This window comes from Apiospora phragmitis (assembly GCF_038363925.1).
Source record: "Apiospora phragmitis strain CBS 135458 chromosome Unknown utg000011l:1.0-3236445.0:1.0-3240683.0, whole genome shotgun sequence".
NCBI classification, from domain to species: Eukaryota; Fungi; Ascomycota; class Sordariomycetes; order Amphisphaeriales; family Apiosporaceae; genus Apiospora; species Apiospora phragmitis.
In genome coordinates, this window is record NW_027117411.1 from 1,223,999 (window position 1) to 1,237,879 (window position 13,881).

A 13,881-nucleotide genomic window follows, 5' to 3' on the forward strand; every position below is an offset into this window, starting at 1 on the left:
GCGGCTCTACAGCACAATCTCGACATGTATCGGCTTGCGAGAGCCCAGTTTGGAGCTCAACAGAACGCGACCTAGCTCCGTTACAGTCCGACAAAAAGCGAGCATCCGAGAAGCCGATCTATGTACCCTCCTGGGAGGAGCGCTGCTGGCGATTGACGAATGGGCGGACGGCCAGAGATAGACCCCTGCAGCCCCTCCAAACTTGGCTGCTCTTTTTCTGGAAGCCCCATCTCCTCCCCAAAAACCTTCTAGCCTTTGGATCGACAGCGCTTAGCTTGCTGACCAGGGGGCGAGGACGGAACCGCCACCAGTCCCGCTGTCAACCGAACCCATCCAGCCATCATCATCCCATCAACCTTGGGGACGAATAGTCACAACGTAAAGCAACTCTAATGGGCAGCCAAAACCCCTGAAATGCATTCATGCTTTGTGAGAGGCTTTTGTCATCTCGTTCTGAATGTGTCTAGACAAAGCAGGCTGTCCTCTGCCCCTGACTTAAGCATGGATGGGCTTTTGCTCAAGCATTGTTTACGTTGGTCCATCTGCCATGCTCATTTACCCCTGGTATCTTGACATGACTTAAAGCCCCTAATAGATTGTATTACGACCTGTTCAGGAATCCGTGGCTTGAGAATCACGTCAGGAGTTTTGGTATCTGACATACGCCTGCAATACCCACTGTCCATGCCGCGTCCTCCGCCACAACAGCCGCGGAAACATCCCAGAGTCATTCTTGACTGAATGAGGCGTAGACCAGAGTAGCATGAGGGGAGAATATATATTTATCGTGTTATATCACCTGCTTGGCCTCTTGAGTACTCCAGCGCCGAGACTAGTACTTGCTCTGTCGTAATGCTATTAGCCGACTTTTCTATTTGACAGTAGTTGGCTGACCTGTCTTTCGCCTTTACTCGATTGTGAAATTATTGAGAGCAGCCACGAGCCATACAAAACAAGCTGGTATACGTGGAGAGAGTCTGGCCACGGAAAGACTCGAGGATGCTGAGCAGAGTTCAACTGGACTGAATATATTATCATCACTAGTTTTACCTGGCAGGTGATTCATCGTATTAACAAATATTACCTAAAAAACCTTTTACTGGAACGAGCATGGTAAGTACAGCAGAGACGTCGATTATTAAGGCTGATGTCTTGTAAAGGGCTGACAGTACCTAAGGAATAGGGGCAATGCTGCCTTGGGCATCTCGGACAGCCGAATTCCGCGGCAGTTGATCTTGCATCAGTACTTAGCGATTCCAGCCAGCATTTCCACGCCAAGTTTACATCTTATGCTGTAAAACTCGTTGACACACTCGCACACCAGGTACACCATGAACTTCACGGGAGCGACTCGCAATTTTGTGCTGGCAAATACAAGCGCTTGTAGATATCCCCAGCCATGTATTGCATACACTGAGCCAGCTCACCAAGCAGTTTCCTGGCGATGCAGGACAAATAGGATACCATGCAGATGATAAACGCATATGGGGGTAGATATCTTTCATTAAATTCGTAAATAGTACAGGGGTGTAGTATAGACACAGTAGACTACTGTCGTATCTCAAACCAGACATTCGTTCGATGCTAGAAAGCTAACAAGTTCGCTCGCTTCCGCCCGACGGTGCGCTGATAAAAGGTAAGGTAGTCAGTCATTCATGAAGAAAAAGCAAAAGTCAGCAGATAAGCTGATAGTTCATTCCGGTCGTAAAACTCCGTTGCAGGCCGCGCATGCCATGTGTCTCCTGTTTGCTCCAGTGTACGGTATCATTCAGATGTCGAGGAAATGATGCTGCTGAAGCAAGTGCTTTGGCGTTCAAGGACCGCCCGAGACAAATTCCGAGAGGGAATAAAAGTAAACGACAAGAGAAAATATAGCCTCCCTAGATGCTGTATGTTAATGCGCCCCTTTATGCCTGTGATGTTACGTTCTGTGTTGCCGCTGGGCTTGAAAGACCAAGATCATCGTCTGAACATGTCTTCTGTCGAAATTCGTCGTTGTGGACGATGTGGCCTGAACCAATACCGGTTAACTCACTCGGCATACCAGGCTGTGTTCTGTTTTGTGGGAGAGTGGATTCTCTCAGCCGATCTTCCGTCTGCCCGACTCTGTCGTAGGTATAGCTGGGACTCGAGTCTGACTGTGTCTCGGTGTCTTCGTGTATCTCGTGATCCGATTCCGTCGGCCGAGTCCTATCAAATGAGAACCTTTCTTCACCAGGTACTTTCTTCATGTCCCTGGAGGACTCGCCCAATTCTGTAACGTCCCTTTGGGCGTAAGTAGAGGCTTGCTGAGCTGCATCTGACTCACGATCTTTGGCCTCGGATACTTGTGATTGCGTCGTATCTTTTGTTATTGTGGGCTTGTTGGTTTCGGTCTGCTCATGGGCACTGGTTGCTGTGGCCTGAGAGGGTTGTCCTTCCATTTCCGGGCCCGGCGTCGGTTCCTCCGCACTCGAAGATGTTTCTGCAACGCGAGGTATTGGGGAATCCTCAGCATCGTCCACAACGATCTCGGGCGGAGCAGACGCCCCTTGCATTAGCATACGTGATATCCCATTGCTTCTGTCAGGAGCCGCCTCGTCATCAGGACCCCCATCGCCCCCGCTCATCGCTCGGAGGTCCTCTTCTAATCTGCCCGCAACGGCCAACCCTTCCGCAGCATGTACGTCTCTGGGCGTGGGTGCACGCGGTTCGTCGGAGGATTCGCTTCTTGTTGATAAGACGGCGTTATCCTCATACCACACCGCATTTCGTTCCTTGTATGGAGAGTCGCGTCCGGGATTGCTGGGGAGCGGGCTTGGAGGAGATCGACCACGAGGTGGATAGTAGTATGAATCGTCGGAGAGGCCGGGCGAGTCGGCATACGATTGGTTGCCAGCACCGGAATAGGACCAGTCGTTCCGAGGGGTTACAGTCCTGATCTGCGGCCGGCCGTGCTGGTCGTAGCTATCCACCAAGTATTCTTGTACCGAAAAGCCATCCTCAACACGAATTTGAGGACTGTTCAAGTCATCGTAATGTAGCGACTCCGGAAACATGGTCACAAGTGCACTAGCTTGCAGACGAACTCGTGGATTCTCGCTCAAGCAGTTTTCCACCATGTTTTGGTACCAGTGCGGGACTTCAATATCAGGATCCAGGCGAAGCGGTCTTCGGTGAGCTTCGGGCTCGTCTTCTAGCGTCGCAAGTGCCCATAGCACCATCCCAAGCTGATAAAGATCCGACTTCACTCCGATATCATCGAGATCCGTTGGTTGCTGTCGATTAGCGGGGTTGCCTCCGGCGGTTCCCATCCGACTGGGCAGCCGCGCCTGTTGATGTCTATGATTTTGGCATTCCAATCATCGTCAATTACAATGTTCGAGAGGGTGAAGTCCCCCTGGACGAATCCCGCTTCATGGATATCGGCAAGACCTTGGACAATCTGCCGTGCCCATCGTTCTCGCGTTGCCCAAGGTAGATCTAGGCCGTGCTCTTGTGAGTCGTAGATCAGATCAATAAGGGCGCCTTGTGCGGCGTAGTCGATGAGAAGCCCCTTAACACTCTCGTCATTATCGTCCACGACTACACCGTAGAACTTGATGACACTCGAGGAGAAAGCCAACGCGTTGAGAGCATTCACCTCGTAAAGAAACTCATCAACCGTATCTGGGCCAGGGATCTCCTTCTTGATTAGAATTTTCTCACCAACTCGAACCTTGTATACAAATCCTGACATATGCGAGTCGAAATCAAGGTTGCGTTCCCGGATTCGTTTACACCTCAAGTGCTGTATCATGTGAATGGTAGGGTAGTGGATGATCTCCTGTTTTTGAGCAGGTGAGCCAGTGTTTCTCCTTTAATGAACGAAAACATCCACGGCGATGAGACAACCTACATTTACATCCTCCACTACATGCACATGGAGCCTACCCTCGGTCGTCTGCAGTTTAAGATTGGTGACCGTCTCGTAGAATTGAATGTCATGGAGACTTTCTCGAATTGCTTCGTAAATCTTTGCGCTTTTCTCCCGCTGGAATTTGGTGTCTAAGAGATCCTTCTCAAGGGAATCTTCAGGAGCATTCCTATAGTCCAAAGAAATTGTGACGCGACGCCATAAACAGTCATGTTGGCGAAAGGTGACAAAAAACTTTTCTCGTTTTGACTTGTCTCGGAAATGCATAGAAAGATTCAATATCCATTTTGATTCCAATTCTTCATGGATTTGAGCTTCGTACAACGACGTTGTAGTAGACCGCGCACCCGCCGTAGAGGGATCCCTAGAATGGATCCCGAGCGGCGTTCCAGGGCGGAGAAGCTCTCTGTCCTCGGGATGATCGATATCGACGGTGCTTACGCTCGTGGCGTCCAGGAAATGTTTTTCCCCGACAGGACTGTGCGGTACCGACAACGTCTGCCCAGCTGTTGGTACAGGATATGTTTCATTAAGGAAATCCGGCGCACTTGCGCGAGGCAACTGATGCTGATGGCCTGCATGGGATGGGCTGCGGGGAGGGTTCGCTCTTCGATCGACAGACACTGCCCTCCGCTCGGCTTGGGTGGGCGCGATTGGTTCGAGCTTGTCTCGTCCCTCAGATTGCTGTCTTTTGAAAGTCTTTGCGCGTGGCAATCCTGGGACGACCCTCCTGGAGACCCGGCGCATAAGATCCTTGGTAGGCGAGGCCGGTCGGCTCACTTTCTCGTCTGTCTCGTCAGCCTCTTGAGCCGCGAGTTCAGGCGAAGGAGGCGCACTATGCTTCCACGACATCAGTTTCTTGAAGATGCCCGAAAACCTCTTGCTATCGGCCGGCGGGGACTCGTGCGACGGTAGGTCTGTCTGTGTTGCCATGTTGGCGGAGACTCGGTGAGAGCTGAGGTGGTCGACGAGGGGTCATAGGTCTGTCTTGCTCCAGGAAGTTGCTGCTCCGCAAGAGGCGAGGGTGGGACCGACTATTCGTATACAGCAGACGGAATACAAAAATATGACAGGTCGGTGGGCTGTATTGCTCCACGTTGTTGGGGGGTGGTTGGGCTTGACGTAATATCGACCAGGCGAGTGAGGCTTTCGGGCATGCGAGACGTGTCTCGCAGCGGGCTGTATCAGACGAAGGGTTCCCGAGGAGGAGCAAAGTGATTTGGCGGAAAAGAGGATATCCTGGGGCAGAAGAAGAAACCAGCAAGACAAAAACAGGGTATGTTTGTCGAACGCAAGTCTATGCAAGCAACCGATCTCGATAGGCAATCGACACTAGAAGTTATGTTGGTCGGAAAGTTCGGTCGTCATGAAAGAAGCGCAAGCAGACATATGGCAGCCAAGCATGAACACGAGCAACACCACACATACAACGACAATGACGAAGGTGTCAGCCGACGGGTGCGGCGTGGGAGTCAATTGGGATCGAGTGAGGCGTCCAAGATGTTATTGGTGAAGAGTCACGACCCGTCCGGTCGAGGGTCCGAGGATGGGGTTGGTGTTGTGTTGTCATTTGGGCGCGGCGCCGTGATGTGATGAATGTCTCTCGTTCTGACCTTGCTTGGGCGTAGCTCTAACAAAGTCTAGGTCGGTTAGGTTAGGGCCGCAAAGGTCGTCCATCTCCATCCCACTCCTGAAAATATGCAGGAGAGAGATGAAGCAGCAGCAGAAGCAGCAGCAGAAGTCTATGCAGATGCAGGTAGCGGAGACGTGAGGTAGCAGTACATAGCGATAGTACCCAGCATCTCCAATTTCTCCCTCTAGTAAGGTTACTACCTCGTGCGCGTGAAGATGCATGCGGTGAACGCAGTAAGCAGCATCCCACTACAAGCGTAGGCAGGCACAGGCACAGGTCTAGGCCGCTTGCAGTTAGAATGACGGGCAGCCCATCGGCATAGCTTGGGCCGGAGTTGTTGAATCTTCTGCCAGTACGTAGTAGGTAGTGCTAGCACCCTTCCGGACATGGCTGGCTCCGGCGAGGGGTTCACGGTTCGTGGTCGACAGGGATTGGACAAGCTATTCTTTTACAACATTGAACATGCTTTTCTAAGTAGTCTTGGTCTCTAGTAGTCGGCAGTATGACCGTACTGCCTGTATGCACGTGCTGTGTTAAAGTTGCGATTTGATGCATTCAACCAGAGGAGAACATACCTACTACTACATTTTAGGAGGCAGTCGGTTACCACAGGCGGTGATATATATTTTATCATATCAAATTGATGGTGATGATCGCATATCCCTGACTGCGAATACGTCAATGTCGAGTAGTGGGGGTTGGTTTCTTATTAAACCCGTTGTGTCAATTCAACCCTGTGATTGACCGGATTTACTGATGCGTTGTACAACTGACGAGGGGGGTCATTCTGAATTTTGGTTGGGGTGTTAGGTAGGTATTGTAGGTGCGGGCAAAATGTTCGTTGGCGAGAAAACAGAGAAAAAAAAAAGCATGCATGTCATGCTAACCACCTGCGGATTTGGGCTTCGGTGCATCATTTTCTCTCCAGTCACATCCCATATTCAATATTTGATCGTTCTCTTTCCCGCCTCATTTGGCTGACTGGACACATAGAATCACATTGTTTTCAACCCAGCTAACCCTTATTTTCCCACCAAGTCGCAATTCGGGGTTAGCAGGTTAGCTCCTTGCAGCCGCCGCAGCATGGCACTATCACGCTTTTCCTTTTCTCTTCTCCCTTTCTAGACGTCTGCAGAGTCACACAGCCGCAACAATGCGACGGGAAGAACCGTGGTTACTGCTTTCGGGATGTCGAATGTATACACGTATCCATCTGAGACCTGTAAGTTAGGTTACGGGTTAGTATCATCTCACTACAGACCTAACCTACTACGTCCATCAAAAGTGCAATATTGAAGACGTGAGAAGCCCTCCCCTCTCGAGCTCGGCGAACCCGCGCGCATCGACTACCTACCCACCTACCTACCTGGTGACTGGCTGCTTTCCTTCGCCAGATCTTGCAATTCTGGCTTTGACGAGTCTGCAAGTGCTAGCACCATACAGCAAATAACGGGTAGTACCTACGAGATGCACCGTCATCTTACGAGAGACACGACGACTAGGATCTGTCGGAGAATCTGCCGCTTGAGTGGGGACGATTCTCTTGCAATGTCTCACTCGATCGCGCTGGGGGGAAACGAAAGGCTCAAGGGCGTTACGGTCCGGGGAGCGTTGCTTTTGGGGAGCCAGTCATTTTGCGACCTGCCCTGCCCATGCTCTCTCCCACCTGCACAAGCTGCAGTCTCGTTGACCGCATCTCTGTTATAGCGGGTTGTGGATCTCGGCTACTCTAGCTTGAAACTAACAACTGACACTCCTTCGGACTCGTACTTGAGAGTTGAGCGATCAGTCCTGTCGGTGAAGGTCGGTCAGGGTTGAAGCTTTCACGATATATGTATCATCATCCACCGCGCCTTTGACCGCCCACACACAAAGAGCAACGCCAACACAGACCACCAGACCGATTTGTGTGATTTTCCCCATCTGTGCCGAAAGAGGACGCTGGTGGAACTTTTTAAAGACAGGATGACGTGTGATGGGGCACTGCACCAAGCTATAGACGCACTTTAAGCGAGGAACGAACCAGTGGTCCAGCGCATGGCGGACTACCTAAGCGTGGCTCTTTAGTTAGCGGCCGCTTCTTTAGGCCCCGTTCAGCATGCCACTCAAGATTGAGCCGAAACGTTACAACGGGGATATCTTATGTAGATATGTACATGAAAACCTCCAGGTGAGACCGAAAGAGGCACGCAATGCAGCAAAGCCCGACTTATTACAAGCACACTTGATGTTATAATGCCTGCCTGCCCGGAGCTGAACCGGAACAAACGGGTGCGGCGTCCGTGGACTTGAGCCGCTTGCTCATCTCCAACCCCAATACCACCTAACCTACTCCGTACGTCGTTCTGCGACAGTATATGACCAACCGAATCCTAAAGCCCAGCCGTTACGTAGAATTGAAACCCAACGACAGCAAAAGCTTCCGATCACGCGGCTACCTGATCTGATCTCGACCCGGGCTGATCAAACCCAATAGTCCCCCCCATCCGAACTTTATCAGCCCTATTATCCTATCTAATCACTCTCCGACCAACAAGGGGGAGAGACTTGGGCAGCGATACATATATTCTTCGTCTGTGCATGCTCAGCGCGGCATGGAAAAGCGAGGCTGGTCATCAAATATTGGCCAGAAACGAATGGCCCTCAGGCCTCTTTTGGCGCCTACCTGCATATTTACACACTCCCTCTTCCTCCCCTCGTTCTCTCTGTGTGTATAGTTGGTACCGGTACTTCTGCAAACCCCCAGCAGTCGGTATGCCTTGATGTCATGTCAGTGGTAGAAACGGCGGCTCCTGCTCCTCTTCTTTTTCTTCTTTAGCCGTCTTCCTCGTCTTTTCTCCCGCGCTCACGTGAATGATCTTCAATGTAAGTGCTTACTTCGAGCAACCACGAAGCTTTCTGTAATGCGTGCGTGCGTATTGTCTCCCCTCTTTCAATCTGCCGCAGTCACTTATGGAGTCCCGCCACCCATCTGTGTGCCCCTCCTGCGCCGTTACAAGGCCCATCCATGGCTGGAGCAGCGGCAGATCATGTATGAAATACTCCGTAACATATCGAGATCGAGAGCGTGTGGTGCATACTGCTGGTCATGGCGTGTGGACATGGAATCGCTGTCTACAGTACATATGTAACCCCTAGGTTCTCCATCGGAGGGGCATCCTAGTAGTAGCAATCGGCGCTCGTTCCCGCTGCCCCCACCACGTTTGCTCCCTACATGTATAGCAGCCGGTACTATTATATATATCCAAATTCAATGCGACGCAATCAAAGCAATCAACGCAATACTATATGTATTGCTTACTCCCCGGGACGCACAAATACGACAACGTACTTTCAGGTCTTTTATTCTCAACCCCGTGTGGCCCCCAGTCCAACCAGCCAACCAGAACCCAGCCGGGGTTGTCACTCTTCCTCTTTCCTCTTTCTGATCCTGAGCTGGGGGTAGCAAGCAAAGTTGGGCACTTATTTTTTGGCTGGCGTCATGGACTTGATGAGTTGTACAAATCACTAGTCCGCAAATTTTCCGCCGTTGGGCACGCACACTTCCCAAACGAGCCCTCGTGACGATGGTTGCGTTTTTCTTTTCTTTTCCACGGGAGCATCCGACAGCTTTGGCTTGGTCAAGTGAATATGATGACTACCAATGTTTGGTTAGCAGATAGGCTAAGGAACTGGCTGACCAGACGCCAGCCCTGCGAGGCTTACGGCTGCTTATGTTTACTGCCGCATGCTCCTCCAACTCATCTAGCTTGATGGTATACATTGATAGATTTTCAGGCAAAACATGCATGTGTACAATTAGTAAAGTAAGCCCGAAAACTTGTCGTTACCGTACTCTAGAGGGGTCGGTGCCGGGATAAATAGTAGCGATATGACATTGAACGTTGGTACGATTATGCAATATCCTGCAAGCGGGAGTCGCCCATGTCCAACATTGAGGACTAACTTTTTTTTATACAATGTATCGCTGTTCAGTGAAAGAGTAGAGGAGTTGTTGGGTCGCCTCGAACCATGTCGTCGACTCGTGTAACCCCCCCCCGCGCCGAAACGCCTGGTAATGTGATGCTGCCCTTTATAATACACCGTCTATGCGCTATTCGTCCTTCTTCTCGCTCTCCGATTGGGAACCATGCTCCTTCTTCCACTCGCAGATTTTGCACTTATTGGCAAGCTCTCTATCAACGTCTGGGAAAACGAGCTCGAAGATGTCCTTGTACCAGCTGGCCGGACGGCCCTCGATACCCTCCTTGATGTTCTGTAAATCAAAGTTAGCATAGCACATACTTTTGGGGGCTTCACTCTTCCAGTGGTTCTTGAGGCACACCCACCTCAGGTAATTCTAGCCAGTCAGACATGTTGTCCTCGGGGAAGATGATCATCTTGCATCCTGCTCTGCGCGCAGCTACCGTCTTCTCTCTCAGGCCGCCAATACGGAGGACCTTTCCGGTCAGGGTCAGCTCGCCAGTCATTGCCACTGTGGGGCTGATAGCTTTATCCAGTGCCAATGAAAGCAGCGAGGTCGTCATCGTAACGCCTGCAGACGGGCCATCCTTTTGCACTGCCCCTTCCGGGACGTGCAGATGGATCTTGGCCTTGTCGAAGAAGTGGTTGTCGGGAAATTCCTGGACCATCATTGATTTGGCAAAGGAATACGCAATTGTTGATGACTCCTTCATCACTGATTTCAGATTACCAGTGATCTCGAGACCCGGACGGCTGCTTGGCCTCAGGGTAGACTGCAAGATAGACTCAATGTACATCGCAGAGCCGCCCATCTGAGTCCACGCCAGACCCATGGTGACACCGGGGGGTGTCACATCATACAGCCTGTCCGAAGTGAACACCGGGGGTCCGATGTAGTCCTTCAGATTTTCCTTGTCGATTGTGACGTGAACGGTATCGGGAACCTTGAGAGCAACCCGGGGCTTTTCTGTTGTTTCTTTTTCGGATGCCTCGGATGTGACAGATGAATCCTTGTCTTTCTCCTTCTCCTTCTGTGCTTCTTTCATGGCGGCCTTGCCGTCTTCCGTTAGGGCCTCCTCCTCCGGCAGGGCCTCGTCGCCGAGATCCTGGACGATCTTCAACGCCGACTTTCGATAGATCTTCTCGATTTGCTTCTTAAGATTACGAACACCCGATTCGCGGGCATATGACTTGATCAGCTCATCAATAGCCTCGTCGGATAACGTCACATCGGCACCCTTCAAGCCTGCCAGCTCTTTGGCCGCCGGTGCGAGATAACGGTCTGCGATTGCCTTCTTCTCATCTGACACGTACCCAGAAAGCCTAATGACTTCCATTCGGTCGAGAAGGGGTCTGGGGATGGTGTCCGTCATGTTAGCAGTACACACGAACAGAACCTTTGACAGGTCGACAGGGACGTCCATGTAGTGATCCAGAAACGAGCTATTCTGCTCCGGGTCAAGGAGTTCAAGTAAAGCAGAAGAAGGGTCTCCCTGATACCCCCGCCCAATCTTGTCGATCTCGTCGATAAGAATCAGTGGGTTCTCGGTCTGGCACTTCTTCAATGCCTGTATGACTCGACCTGGCAGAGCACCGACATAAGTGCGTCGGTGTCCTTTGATCTCAGCTACATCCGTGAGACCACCCACACTGAATCTGTAGTATTGACGGTTGAGTGCCCTGGCGATAGACTTGCCGATGCTCGTCTTGCCAACACCCGGAGGACCCACGAAGCAGAGAATCTTACCCTCGACAGTGCCACGTAGTTTGCCAACAGCGATGAATTCTAGGATGCGATCCTTGACGTCTTTGAGACCGTAATGATCCTCATCCAAGACAGTCACTGCGTTCTTGATGCCAAAGTTCTCCGCGCTCCGCTGTCCCCAAGGTATTTGGGTGAGCCAGTCAAGGTAGTTTCGGGTAACGTTGAACTCCGAGGCAGCAGGCTCCAAGTGAGCCAGCTTGTTGATCTCGTCATCAAATACCTTGCGAACAGCCTCGGGCATTGCCAACTTGTTGACCTTCTCCTTGAACTTCTCCACAAGCTTGTCCTTCCCATCAGATTCTATCCCGAGCTCACGTCGGATACCCTTCATCTGTTCCATCAACCAATACTCTCGTTGTCTCCTGGTGATTTTCTGCTCCACGTCCTTAGTGATCTTTGACTGTAATTGAGCATTCATCAACTCCTTTTTCAAGACGACGAGAGCCTTCTGCAATCGCTCCTCCACATCGAGGCTGGCCAAGACTTCTTGAAGCTCGACAGGCTCGCCAGCGGAGACGGCGGCAGCAAAGTCCGCTAGCTTTCCAGGCTCTGCCACGACGTTACCAGTTGACTGGCTCATGGAGAAAGTCGATATTTGGTCTCGGAAAAGGCTGTTCATCGTGGCCACCTCCTTGAAGACATTTACGATTTCATTGGTGATGGCCCGGATGACCTGGCTCTTAGGGTCGAAAGGCTGTTCCATCAGGTTGTCGACATTAACGAGGCTGACTGGGTACTTCCGTAAGAAGGAAGTTGGCTCGTACTTTTCAGTCTGGGTCTCGGTGCTCTTCGGAGCAACTGCACCTTCTTCGAAACTAGCCACTACATCTCCCTTCTTTTCCCGCTGCGCTTCCTCGTCAGTCTTACTGGGGATAGGTTCAGGGACTTCGGGCTCGCCATCGGTTTTCTTGGTCTCGGGTGCTCCAGGCGGAATCAGTGTAGAGAGCTTGATGCGGCGATGGGGATACAAAATGGCTGTGAGGCTGTTCGTTTCGCCATGGACAGGGAAGGCGCTTGTTATTTGTGCGAATACACCAGTGTCGTAGACATCGTCTGCGTTGCGAATGATGTCATCATCGGCATTTTCGTCTTTGAATAAGAAAGCCCCTACGTAAGGCTGGCCACGCTTCATCATTTCCATGATGGCAGCGGAAACGTTTGGATCCTTGATCGTTATGGCCTTGTAGAATCCAGGGAATAGAGGCCGCTTCGCAATGGGAATGGCCATGACCTGGGGGTACACATCGGGCACTGCGGGCTTCTGCAGCGCCTTATCTGCACCTTTTCGTCCCTTACGACCGCCGTCCCCTGGTCCATCGCCACTAGAGCCAGAAGAGGCACCACCGGCTGCGCTGCTGCCCTTGCCGTCTGCCGCCTCGCCCGCAGGGGGCGAGTCAGAAGTGGTACTCTTGGCCTCGCTGAGCTCTGCCTCGGTGACGTCTTCGACCTTCTTTTCCAAGTTGGCCTTTTTCTCCTCTTCCGACAAAGGCTCAAGCTTCTGGTTGAAGAAGTCGTTGTCTTTTCTTTCCGTCGCACGGCTGAGGTGGAAAAGCGAGCTGTTGGTACGAAGCCGGGGTGTGAAGCGGAGGTTGGTCGTGGGCACGCGACCAGTTGTTCGGTACGCGGGCAGAATGCGCTGGCGCCTATTGAATATGATCGGCAGATTGCGGTGGCATGGAGGCGTTGCGCTGGCCTTCGCGACGCTCTCGCCGCGAGCTGCCGCGACAGCTGTTGGCGACACAGCATGGTGATGCGATGACCTGGCAGTTTGAAGTAGATTTCGGTGGCAGACTGGCCGCCGGGAGGATTATATCAGAGGTAATGAAACAAAAGAAAATTAATAGTACAACAAATAGCAATTACCAACCCAACTCGGAATCTATGCAGAATGAAAACCCTGTACAAGTGACGAGTGGCGATGGGGGAACTCTATCGTCGGATGAGATCTACGAAACGGCCTTAATAATCCAAAAAGCTCTAGATGGAAGAAAGCACGGACGTCCCAAAAAAAGGCGACATCATCACCGAGCGCCGAGGAAGGAGCTTTCCGTAGAGGTGGCTATTCGTATGTAGATATTTTTAGCGCACGAACCAACAGCTGCATTATTTATCATACATTCAAATAACACCTGCCTACGGCTTCGATAGGACATTAACGTAGAATGAATGGGCTATTACCTACATGTACTTGCATCTCATAGACGTAGTGGAAAGATCAAGCGGTGATTCAATGTTCTACTTTTGCCAAGACACCCGCATCACTGAGGGAGAATAGGCTAAGGGAGAAGCTCTGTTTTTGCTCATCGGCCCGGGCGGGCCCACCAAAACTGATTCGCGCTGGTACCTAATGTACCTACACTGTATATGTGCTCAATTAATCGGTCGCAATCGATCATACCACTAAGACTTTTTAGGGGTCTGAGGTGGTAGTAGACCATAAGGTTGTATTGAATATAAGGGCATGGCATGAAGCTTTTGATATACTCTTCAGCTTTGGAGGGAATCTGCATCATGAGAGGCCATCTCGGTGCATGGAACGTGATGCACTGGCAAGTAACACTGGGGTTTTTGAAGACCAATCAGAGAGCCCCGTGCCTTCTGTACTAACCTTAGCATCTGGAAATG

The 13,881-nt window shown here is 51.4% G+C and overlaps 2 protein-coding genes across 2 annotated transcripts; both read right to left on the minus strand.

Moving 5' to 3' along the window:
* Nucleotides 1-1,907: 1,907 nt before the first annotated feature.
* Nucleotides 1,908-4,828, minus strand: PG994_013171 (uncharacterized protein; the record flags this gene model as incomplete). Its single annotated transcript, XM_066864580.1, has 3 exons — nt 1,908-3,257; nt 3,356-3,697; nt 3,878-4,828. 3 exons carry the CDS (start codon nt 4,826-4,828, stop codon nt 1,908-1,910), a joined length of 2,643 nt encoding a protein of 880 aa, XP_066709541.1.
* A 4,793-nt stretch (nt 4,829-9,621) lies between these two features.
* Nucleotides 9,622-13,360, minus strand: PG994_013172 (Lon protease; the record flags this gene model as incomplete). The annotated part of the gene is made up of 4 exons (XM_066864581.1): nt 9,622-9,783; nt 9,857-12,984; nt 13,120-13,135; nt 13,349-13,360. The coding sequence occupies 4 exons, from the start codon at nt 13,358-13,360 to the stop codon at nt 9,622-9,624; spliced, it is 3,318 nt and encodes a 1,105-aa protein (XP_066709542.1).
* Between the last annotated feature and the right edge of the window lie 521 nt (nt 13,361-13,881).